Source organism: Hemitrygon akajei, chromosome 7 (assembly GCF_048418815.1).
Source record: "Hemitrygon akajei chromosome 7, sHemAka1.3, whole genome shotgun sequence".
NCBI classification, from domain to species: Eukaryota; Metazoa; Chordata; class Chondrichthyes; order Myliobatiformes; family Dasyatidae; genus Hemitrygon; species Hemitrygon akajei.
The window spans coordinates 117,784,824-117,796,795 of NC_133130.1; the positions used below are offsets into that span (position 1 = coordinate 117,784,824).

An 11,972-nucleotide genomic window follows, 5' to 3' on the forward strand; every position below is an offset into this window, starting at 1 on the left:
AGTGGGAGTAAGCGGGACCTTTTCAGAATGGCAGGCAGTGACTAGTGGGGTACCGCAAGGCTCAGTGCTGGGACCCCAGTTGTTTACAATATATATTAATGATTTAGACGAGGGAATTAAATGCAGCATCTCCAAGTTTGCGGATGACACGAAGCTGGGCGGCGGTGTTAGCTGTGAGGAGGATGCTAAGAGGATACAAGGTGACTTGGATAGGTTAGGTGAGTGGGCAAATTCATGGCAGATACAATTTAATGTGGATAAATGTGAGGTTATCCACTTTGGTTGCAAGAACAGGAAAACAGATTATTATCTGAACGGTGGCCGATTAGGAAAAGGGGAGGTGCAACGAGACCTGGGTGTCATTGTACACCAGTCATTGAAGGTGGGAATGCAGGTACAGCAGGCGGTGAAAAAGGCAAATGGTATGTTGGCATTCATAGCAAAAGGATTTGAGTACAGGAGCAAGGAGGTTCTACTGCAGTTGTACAAGGCCTTGGTGAGACCGCACCTAGAATATTGAGTGCAGTTTTGGTCCCCTAATCTGAGAAAAGACATTCTTGCCATAGAGGAAGTACAGAAGGTTCACCAGATTGATTCCTGGGATGGCAGGACTTTCATATGAAGAAAGACTGGATCGACTAGGCTTATATTCACTGGAATTTAGAAGATTGAGGGGGGATCTTATTGAAACATATAAAATTCTAAATGGATTGGACAGGCAGAAAGATTGTTTCCGATGCTGGGGAAGTCCAGAATGAGGGGTCACAGTTTAAGGATAAAGGGGAAGCCTTTTAGGACCGAGATGAGGAAAAACTTCTTCACACAGAGAGTGGTGAATCTGCGGGATTCTCTGTCACAGGAAACAGTAGAGGCCAGTTCATTGGCTATATTTAAGAGGAAGTTAGATATGGCCCTTGTGGCTAAAGGGATCAGGGGGTATGGAGAGAAAGCAGGTACAGGGTTCTGAGTTGGATGATCAGCCATGATCATACTGAATGGCAGTGCAGGCTCGAAGGGCTGAATGGCCTACTCCTGAACCTATTTTCTATGTTTCTATATTTCTATTCAATCTCTCCATATAACTCAGGTCCTCCAGACCCAGCAACATCCTTATAAATTTTCTCTGCATTCTTTCAACCTTATTTACATCTTTCTTGTAGACAGGTGTTCAAAATTGTACACAATACTCCAAATTAGGCCTTGCCAACATCTTATACAACTTCAACATAACATCCCATCTTCTGTACTCAATGTCAATTTATGAATGCCAATGTGCCAAAAGCTTTCTTTACAATTCTATCTACGTATGATGCACCCAAGCCCTTTGTTCTACCACACTCTTCAGTACCTGAGCATGCAAGACCTACCCTGGTTGGTCCCACTGAAGTACAAAACCTCACACCTGTCTGCATTAAATTCCATCTGCCATTTTTCAGCCCATCTTCCAGCTGATGCATCAACACATACAAACAAGCTGGAGGATCTCAGCAGGTTGGGCAGCATACATGGAAATGAACTGTCAACGTTTCAGGCCGAGACCCTTCATCAGAACTGAAGAGGAAGGGGGCAAGGGCCCAATAAAGGAGGTGGGGGGGAGGATGGGAAGGAGAAGGCTGGTAGGTGCCAGGTGAAAAACCAATCAGAGGAAAGATCAAGGGATGGGGGAGGGGATAGGCAGGAAAGGTGAAGAAGGAATGCAAGGGGAAAGCACTATGGGTAGTAGAAGAAGACAGAAGACAGAATCATGAGAGAGGTGACTGGCAGCTGGAAGAGGAGGCAGAGTGAATGTGGGATGGGGGAAGGAAGAAGAAGGGATCCCTCTGCAAACCATGATAGCCTTCCTCACTGTCCACTACACCCCCAATCTTAGTGTCACCTGCAAATTTGCTGATCCAGTTAACCTCATTGATATAGATGACAAACAACAAAGGACCCAGCACCCATCACTAATCACAGGCCTCCAGTCAGAGAGGCAACCCTCTACTACCACTCTCTCACTTCTCCCACAAAGCCAGTGTCTAATCCAGTTTACTACCTCATCCTGAATGCTGAGTGACTGAACCTTGTTGACCAGCCTCCCATGCAGGACCTTACAGACAACAAACAAGAGAAAATCTGCAGATGCTGGATATCCGAGGAACACACACACACAAAACACAAAAATACAACTGCAGATGCTGTGGATCAAAGAATACGTACACAACGCTGGAAGAACTCAGCAGGTCAGGCAGCATCTGAGAAAAGAGTAGCCAACGTTTCAGGCCGAGATCCTTCAACAGAAGGGTTATTCCTGATGACGGGGCTCAGCCCAAAACGTTGGCTACTCTTTTCTCACGGATGCTGCCTGACCTGCTGAGTTCTTCCAGCATTGTGTTCGTACACACACAAAATGCTGGATGAACTCAGCAGGCCAGGCAGCATCTATGGAAAAAGTACAGTCAACATTTTAGGCCAAAACCCTTTGGCTAGACTCCTGAATTCCTCCAGCATTTTGTGTGGGTTCCATGTAGACAACATCCTTCGTCAACTTTCCTGGTAATTCCCTCAAAAAAACTCCATAGGACTGGTTAGACACAACCTACCATGCACGAAGCCATGCTGACTATCCTCAATTAGTCCATGTCTATCCAGGTACTTGTATATCCGGTCCTTTAGAATACCCTCCAATAACTTCCACAGCTGATGTCAGACTCACCGGTCTATAATTTCCTCATTTACATTAAGAGCCTTTTTTAAACAATGGAACAACATTGGCTATCCTCCAATCCTCTGGTATCTCTCCTGTCACTAAGGATGTTTTAAATCTCTGCTAGGGCCCCAGCAATTTCGGAACTTGTCTCTTTTTGGATCCAAGGGAGCATCTTGTCAGGCCCTGGGGATTTATTCACCCCGATTTGCCTCAGGGTAGCAAACACCTCCTCCTCTGTAATCTGTACAGGGTCCATGAAGTTGATGCTGCTTTGCCTCACCTCTATAGACTCTGGATCTGCCTCCTGAGTAAATACGGATGTAAAGAATACACTTGAGATTTCCTCTATCTGACTTGCTTCCATACATGGATTACCAGTCTGGTCTTCCAGAGGACCCATTTTGTCCCTAGCAATCCTTTTGCCCTTAACGTACTTGTAGAATCCCTCAGGATTCTCCTTCACCCTATCTACTAGAGCAACCTCATGCCTTCTTTTATTCTTCCTGATTTTTTTTCTGAAGCATTTTCTTGCATATCTTGTACTCCATCAGCACCTCATTTGTTCCTCCTTGCCTATACCTGCTGTTCTCTTTTAACCAGGACCTCAATATCTCTTGAAAACCAAGGTTCCCTATACTTGTAATATTTACCTTTTATTCTGACAGGCACATACAAGCCCTATACTCCCAAAATCTCATTTTTAAAGGCCTCCCACTTTCCGAGAATACCTTTGCCAGAAAACAGCCTGTCCCAATCCACACTTGCCAGATCCTTTCAGATACCATCAACATTGGCCTTTCTCTGATTTAGAATCTCAACCTGTGGACCAGACCTATCTCTTTGCACTATTTACTTTGAAACTAATGGCATTGTGGTCACTGGATGCAAAGTGTTCCCCTGCGCCTGCCCTGTCTCACTCCCTACCAGCAGATCCAGTATCACATACTCTCTCATTGATACTTCTACATGCTAATGAAGGAAACTTTCCTGAACATTTGACAAACTCTATCCCATCTAGTCCTTTAACAGTATGGGATTCACAGTCAATATGTGGAAAGTTAAAATCACCTAGTATAACAAATTTATGTTTCTTGCAACAGTCTGCGATCTTTCTACAAATTTGTTCTTTTAAATCCCTCGGACTGTTGGGTGGCCTGTCATCTAGCCCCATTGGAGTGGTCATATGTTTCTTATTCCACCCTTTATTTCTCTATCAAGTGAAGGAGGATGAGAAGTAACTCGATAGAGGTGTATAAGATGATAAGAGATACAGTGGAGAGCCAGAAACTTTTTCCTGGGACAGCTGATAATGGTTAATACAAGGGAGCATAATTTTAAGGTGTTTGGAGGGAAATGTAGGTGGGATTTCACAGGCAGAATTTTTAAACAGAGTGGTGGGTGGTAGTAGAGGCAGATACATTAAGGATATTTAAGAGATCATAGATCGGCACATGGACGAAATTAGAATAGCGGGATATGTCAGAGGATAGGGGGAGATTAATCTTGGAGTAGGGTAAAAGATTTGCACAACATTGTGGGCAAAGGGCCTGTACATTCTAACAGTTTTGAAACAGGTGATCATCTAAAAAGGAGTGGAAAGTGACCGACCCCTGCCTTGACCATCAAGGTCTCCACCAAGCTAGGCTAGGCGTTACATGCTGAGGTGTCACTGTTGCAAGGCCGAGGCTGAGGATGAACCCAAGTGCAGGACTCAGGCGCGGAGGCAGAGTCGTGAGGCGTTAGCACCGTCGCGAACGGGGAACCGGTATCCAGGAGAGTCCTTACACCGAGACAAGGTTTACGTAGAGTATCCAGGAAATGATGCAGAGCTTAGAACTGACATTCCTAAGGGATCAGGAAACAAGGTTTACTCACACTAGAGTCAACCAGCAAACTGGCAAAGCAGGGCTGTGACGCCTGAGTTTTATCCTACGTTCGCTAATGGGAACCAGGTGTGCTGTAAGTAGCTAAACTGGGAACAAATGGAAATCAGGCGAGGGGATTCAGGCCCAGTTGAAGAGGTAATAGCAAGATGGGGAATTGCCAGGCAAGACCATGACAGACACAGAGCTCAATAGTTGGTGCCACAGCCTCACATGGGTTCAAGTCTGATCTCGGGTGCCGTTTGTAAAGTTAGTAGGTTCATCATATCCAGTTGCAACCTCTCTGCCTCTCCATTCTCCCAGAAAAACTCACTGGCAGGTTACTTGGTTGCTATAAATTATCCACCACTAGGAGGAAATGCATGTGGTTTTGAGGAGAACGTGCAAACTCCACGCAGACAGCACCGGAGATCAGGATCAAACGTGGGACTCTGGAGTTGTGAGAAAGTGACTCTACCACTTATGTCACCATGCCAGCACCTGACACACATCGCCTCTAAAAGCATAGCAGCTCACACCCTCACGGCCACCGGCAAGTCCCAGGAAGCCTCAAGACTTTAGAGGATTGACCCGTGGTGCTTCACGTCAGCAGGAGACAGAAACACCACCACCCCTATACAAAACAGCAGAAACAGATGAGAGAATTAGAACAAGATAGAATTGGGCCATTCGGCATTGAGTCTGCTCCATCATTCCTTTATGGATGACTTCAAAGTTCAAAGTAAATAAAAGTACAGATATGTCACCATTTACAACCCTGAGATTCATCTTCCAGTGGCATACTCAGCAAATCTATAGACTACTAACTATAACAGGATCGATGAAAGATCAACCAGAGTGCAGAAGACAACACACTGTGCAAATGCAAATATAAATAAATAGCAATAAATAACGAGAACATGAGCTAGAGATAAAGAGTCCTTAAAGTGAGATCATTGGTTGTGGGAAATGGGGCAAGTGAGTGTAGTCATCCCCTTTTATTCAAGAGCCTGATGGCTGAGGGGTGGTAACTGTTCTTGAGCCTGGTGGTGTGAGTCCTGAGGCTCCTGTACCTACTCCCTGATGGCAGCAGTGAGAAAAGAGCATGGCCTGGGTGGTAGGGATCTCTGATGCTGGATACTGCTTTCTGTGGTAAACCATGTAAATCTGCCTGGACACGCCCCTCTGCTGACTGCTCCTGTGGCTCCTCCCACAGACCCCTGGATAAAGGTGATTGTGTCACTGCTCCTCCCACAGTCCAGGGCGGTCATCCGGAATGGACGTGGTCTGTTTTACTGCTAATAAAAGCATTTCAGTATTTCCACTCTTTTGGAGTGCATCACTACGTTTCATGTAGATGCGCTCAGTGGTTGGGAGGGCTTTGCCTGTGCTGTACTGAGGCGAATCCACCACCTTTTGTGAGATTTTCTGCTCAAAGGTATTGGTGTTTCCCTACCAGGCCGTAACACAGAAATCTGTCAAAGCTTTCTCTCAACCCCCTCTTCTTGTCTTCTGCCCGTAACCTTTGTCGGCCTGACTAATCAAGAACCTATCAATCCCTGCTTTACCCATTGGCCTTGGAGTATTGTGTGTAAATAGGATGCAGAGACTGTGGAGATGTTGCAAAAGAAGCTTTCTGGAATGATGCCTGGATTTGAGGGTATGAGCCATAAGGAGAGGTTGGACATTAAAAGGTTAACCCTTTCTCACCCTCTTCCCGGACTTCCAACCATCTGCACACACTGTTGTCTGTGGATTAGGCTGCCCCCTAGTGCACCAGATAATTATCAACACAAGAGATTCTGCAGATCCAGAGCAGCACAGACAGAAGGCAGGAGGAACTCAGCAGGCCAGACAGCATCTATGGAGAGGAATAAATGGTTGGTGTTTCCAACTGAGCCACAGATGCTGCCTGACCTGTTGAGTTCCTCAGCATTTTGTGTGTGTTACACTGAATAATTATACCAGCTACAAAAAATGTTTGGATCACAAGTTATCCACAGTGAAACCTGAGGTACTCTCCAGACTGAGTAGCATCTTTGAAGGGCAGCACAGATTCTGTAGAGAGGAGAGGAATAAACAGTCAATATTGCAGCCCGAGGTCCTTCATCAGCTCTGGAAAGGAAGGGTGGGGGAGGGATACAAGCTAGAAAGAGATTGGGGAAGGAAGGAGGGAGGGAGGGAGGATGAAGAACAAAGCTGGGAGGTGATAGGTGGAAAAGGTAAAGGGCTGAAGAAGAAGAAGAAGAAGAAGAAGAAGGAATCTGAGAGGAGAGCAGAGTGGACCATAGGAGAAAGGGAAGCAGGGGACCCAGGGGCAGTTGATTTGCAGGAAGAGAAGAGATAAGCGGCCAGACTAATGAACGAAGGAGGGAAAAATGACCGGAATGAGAAATCAATATTCATGCCATCAGTTTGGAGGCTATGCAGGAGGAAAGTATTGCTTCTCCACCCTGAGAGTGGCCTCCTCATGGTAAAAGAGGAGGCTCTGGACTGACATGTTGGAACGGGAATGGGGATAGAAATTAAAATGCTAGGCCACCAGAAAACTCCACTTTTTGGGCTCGACAAGATGGTCCCTTTATTTACGTCAGCCCTCACCAATGTAGAGGTGACTGCAGTTGAATATTTTCTGGTGTAATTTGCAATAATTGGCTCAATTCTGAAATGACTGATTGCCTCATGATTTGTCAGACAAAGGCACAAAATAAATCTGGGCTAGATTCTGATTCGTGAGTGCTGCTTTGTTATTAGGTACACTTGTAATGGGAATATCTAATCAGCCAATCACATGGCAGCAACTGGGATGCACAAAAGCATGCAGACATGGTCAAGAGGTTCAGTTGTTGTCCAGACCAAACATCAGAATGGAAAGAAACGTGATCTAAGTGACTTTGATTGAGGAATGGTTACTGATGTCAGACAGGTTGGTTTGAGTATCTCAGCAGCTGCTGATCGCCTGGGATTTTCATACACAACGGTCTCTAGAGCTTACAGAGGATGGTGCGATAAACAAAGGACATCCAGTGAGCGGCAGTTTTGTGGGTGAAAACACTTTGCTAATCAGAGTGATCTGAGGAGAGTGGCCAGACTGGTTCAAGCTGACATCACCCTGCCATTCATGACTCCAACTACTTCCCTAACAGATTCTCCGTCTTAGCCACTGTGGCACTGCAAATTGTTTCTGAAGCTTCACAGCTAACAGCTGCAGTTCCAGACAAGCGTCACGCTTTGCTGAAGGCTACTGTTCTGTAGACTGCCCGGCTATTTTGACATATCTTTCAAAACATCTAACCACATACTATTCCAATTTGTGAGGGGGTTTTCTTTTTGAAGCAACCAGAAATCTATCCAGAACAGGAATCTTAAATCAAACAAAGGTAATGTCTCCGAAATCACTGCTGAGTCCTCTTACCTCTCGAGTAACATAAACCCATTACGGACATCTAGGTGAGTCCACACTTCGCTGCAAGTCTGTCGGGTTACCGACTATATTTGGTGCTGCTGGTGCGGCCTCCTCTACATTGGTGAGACCCGATGTAGATTGGGGACTGCTTTGTTCAGCCCTTCACTCAATCCACAATGAGCAGGACTTCCCCGAGGCCAACCATTTTAATTCTGATTCCCATTCTGACACAACGAGGCCACTCTCAGGTTGGAGGAGCAACACCTTATATTCCGTTTGGATAGCCTTCAACCTGAACATCAATTTCTCCAGCTCTCCACTCCCTCTTCCCTCCTCTTCCATTCCTCATTCTGGCTCCCCTCTTACCTCTTCTCTTCTCCTCACCTGCCTATCACCTCCCACTGGTGCCCCTCCTCCTTACTCTTGTCCCGTGGCCCACTCTCCTCTCCTACCAGATTCCTTCTTCTCTGGCCCTTCACCTTTTCCACCTATCACCTCCCAGCTTCTTACTTTATCCACTCCCTCTGGTTTGTACTCCTTCCCCTCACCCACCTTCTTACTCTGGATTCTTCCCCCTTCCCTTCCAGTTCTGATGAAGGCTCTCGGGCTGAAAGGTCAACTGTTTATTCCCTTTCATCGCTGCTGCCTGATTTGCTGAGTTCCTCCAGCATTGTGTGTGTGCTCCTCTAGATTTCCAGCATCTGCTGAATCTCTTGTTTTATGACGTTCATTCTTTCTGACTTGGATACCCCAGCCTTTTAGTCTCACAAGACTTCTGAAACACACACAAACATTCTCCAACTCTCCTTGTTTGTGAGTAAGCAAAAAAACTTCTGTTTTTTAAGTGACACCGTGCACCATGCCCAGAACACTACACCGTCACTGAGGGACTTGTTGAAGTGGTTACCATTGCATTGTCAAACATACAGTAGCCAGTCCCCACAGATCAAGTAACAGTCCACAGCAGCACATGCAAAGTGCTGGAGCAACTCGGGACAGGCAGCTTCTGTGGTGAGGAGTGAACAGGTGACATGTTGGGCCGAGACCCTTCTCCAGGACTGGAAGGGAAGGGGGAAGATGCCAGAGTAAGAAGGTGAGGTGGAGGGAAGAAGAATAGATGGAAGGTGATAGGTGAAGCTGGCTGGAGAAGAAGGAATCTGATAGGAGAGGAGAGTGGACCATAGGAGAAAAGGGAGGAGGAAGGGCTCCAGGGGGAGGTGAAAGGAGGTTAGAAGTGGTAAGAAACCAGGGTGGGGATTGACCAGCGAAGGAGGAGGGGACCAACCTCTGAAAGGAGAAATCGATGTTTATGCAGTCGGGTTGGAGGCTACCTAGATGGAATATGACATGTCGTACCTCTAACCTGAGAGTGGCTCGTCGTGGCAAAAGAGGAGGCCAGGGACAGACACGCAGGATTGGAATTAAAACAGCAACGTGGTAATGGCCAAGTTAAGCGGCTCTGTTGTAAATGATGCAGGTGAGGAATTGGTACTGGCAAGGCCACCCCTGAACAAGACCACCAGAGAACTCATCTCAACATCTCATGCATCATCCCTCATGGTCGCCAGAGCCCAGCATAAGGCTCAGATTGAGGACCATCGGCCCCAGCGTTACCCACTGAACCAAGACTGAGAGATCTATTATTATGATATGACAACAGAGCTTAACCCTGTGGGTGGGATCAAACCAAAATACACCATCCACCCAGTCTGTCATCCCGTGCAGACTGTTAACAACACTGAGCAATTTTCATTAACGCCACAGACGCTAAAAAAGAAAAAAAAGACGTTTCATTCAGCGATTGTCCATTCTCCCTGGTGTATTTCAGAACAGAACCACAAGACGATTCAAAATCATCCTAAACGCAGCTGAGAATTCACTCTTACCTGGATGTAGGCAGCCTTTACTCCTGAGGACATCCGCTATGGAAGCGCCAAAAATGAACTGGACGTTCTGCAGGAAGCCCTGCGGACAAGACAACAACAACATTAACTCCTTACCGGGAAGGAATCTGAACAGAGGTGAGTATGTGGGATTATCGGTGAGGGGAGGCGTTCAACCTGGGCGCCAACTGGATTATTGTTGACGTCACTGCGGGACGCGGCTTTATCAGCAGCAATTGGTGATTAGGTCCCGAGAACATACCTTGAAGTTCTTTCCCGGCGTCAGTCCTTTCGCCACGTAGAGCCTGCTGTTAGCTGAGGTCAGTTGCTCGTAAAACGGGTCGTCGAGGATGAAGCTATCAGCAAGTTCACAGCCCACGTACAGGTTGGCGTTCTCTCCGCTCACGTGGACGGTGATGTTCTTCCACTGAGAATCAGCGATGTCCACATCCTGGAAGGAGACCAGGTTCTGGGACCTCTCCACTGTGTACTGGAAATCCAGCGTGTTGGTCAGTCCGTTGGAGATGATCTCCAGTTGCTGTTTGTAACCCGGACCCTCGATGGACAGTAATGTCCCCTGACTCTTCCGGTCTTGCCTCACGCTGGCCCATAGGATGAAGCCCTCGTGGTACTTCATGAGCCTCACGATCTCGCCGAGCTTCTCGCTGGAGGCTGCAGGTATCTGGTCGAATCGGCTGAACCGGAAAGCCGGGATGTTGCGCTCGGGACCGCGAAAGAGCTTCACTCCCGCCGTCTGTCTGTTCACGTTGCTGATGGCGAACAGGTCGTAGGTGACCTCCTCTTCGGAGACATCACCTAGGGAGCACATTACAGAGTGAGAGTCGGCCAGCAGCCGGCCAGCCCGGCGGCGCCGCAGCCCAAAGACCGGGGCTCCGTACTTACCGACAGACTGAGCCCCGGTTCCCAACGCCAGCAGCCAAAGCAGGAGCCAACGCAACTCTTCACTCGGCATCATCACCCTACAACAGAGCACAACAGTCTTGAAAAGCCGCCATCCAAACTCACTCCAACCTCTATTCCCACTTAACGCCGAAACCTCTGCACTTCAGCGAAGCCAGTTCTGGGCTTAACACAGACGGTGAGCAATTTACCAAGAAAGAAAGTTAAATGTTTTAACTTAATGCAGATCAATGGAAATTAATTGTTTTTTTAAAAAAATATTGCAAGTTTCTCTCTGCGCGTCTACGTTGCAATCGATTTAAAACGTCTCTCACCCAGTGTTTGAAATCGGTGTTCGATACAGCAAGTAATCTGTAGACGGGGAGCTCTGTGTGTGTGTGTGTGTGTGTTGTGGCGGCCCGCTGGCTAACCTGTCTATCTGTCTCTCTCTCTCTCTCTCTCGTACTCACCGGGCACGTCAGCTGTTGCTCTAACCAGCAGCCCAGGAGTAGCTGGGCTTCACCGCGATCCGCTCTTTATATACCCTCCTGTGGGGGCTGTCAATCATCCGGGGAGTGGGGTGGGGGAAGTGGTGCCACTATGCCTCCAGAGAAGTTACATAATCCTCACACCCGCCTTGTTCCGCAACCGGACAGCGTCCCTCTGCAGTGCCGGCTGCGGGACCTCGCCAAGATTCTGGGGACCCCCCCTCCCCGCCCCCCGTGACGGCTCCCTCCTCCTTCGCTCCCCCCACCCCACTTTGCCGAAACCGGCGGCCGCCAGGACAGGAGGAGTCAGTCTCCAGCCCTCGCGTGTGAAGGAACCTGACATCAATGTGACTATTGTAAATTAATAACAAATCGCATAGGATTGTGCGGAATTCTGAGAGTTTACCACGTGGAGAGAGAGAGAAAGAAAGAGAGAGGGGAGAGAGGGGGGGGGGAGAGGGAGAGAGAGATGGAGAGAAATAGAGAGAATCAAAGAGTGAAATAAAACCCACCCATTCGCCAACTAATATAAACATTTAATGGATATATTACATATAAAGAGCTAGATTAATAGGAGCATTCATCGTGGCAGTGTTAGTCCACATTGTCAAACTTTCCGGGATTATTTTGTCCAGGTTTACAGTAAAGAGCAAATTATTTAGAAAGTGTGTGTTTAAAAGTGAATATTGGCAGTTGCGACTTATCAAAAGTATTGAAGCAGTTCTGTGGTTCTAGATAAGCGGC

General features: G+C 47.3%; 1 protein-coding gene across 3 annotated transcripts in view; it reads right to left on the reverse strand.

Moving 5' to 3' along the window:
• The window catches only part of LOC140730862 (thrombospondin-2-like), a 219,461-nt gene extending 208,126 nt beyond the window's left edge, over positions 1 to 11,335 (reverse strand). The window contains exons 1-4 of one of the 3 annotated variants that reach the window (XM_073051832.1): positions 11,211 to 11,335; positions 10,744 to 10,820; positions 10,103 to 10,656; positions 9,844 to 9,922 (exon numbers count right to left, since the gene is read on the reverse strand). In XM_073051832.1, the coding sequence (XP_072907933.1) occupies positions 9,844 to 9,922; positions 10,103 to 10,656; positions 10,744 to 10,816 (706 nt within the window). In that variant the 5' untranslated portion in view covers positions 10,817 to 10,820; positions 11,211 to 11,335. Of the gene's footprint in view, positions 1 to 9,843; positions 9,923 to 10,102; positions 10,657 to 10,743; positions 10,821 to 11,075; positions 11,120 to 11,171 lie in introns of those variants that run through there. The other 2 variants (XM_073051833.1, XM_073051835.1) reach the window with 2 other exon arrangements.
• Between the last annotated feature and the right edge of the window lie 637 nt (positions 11,336 to 11,972).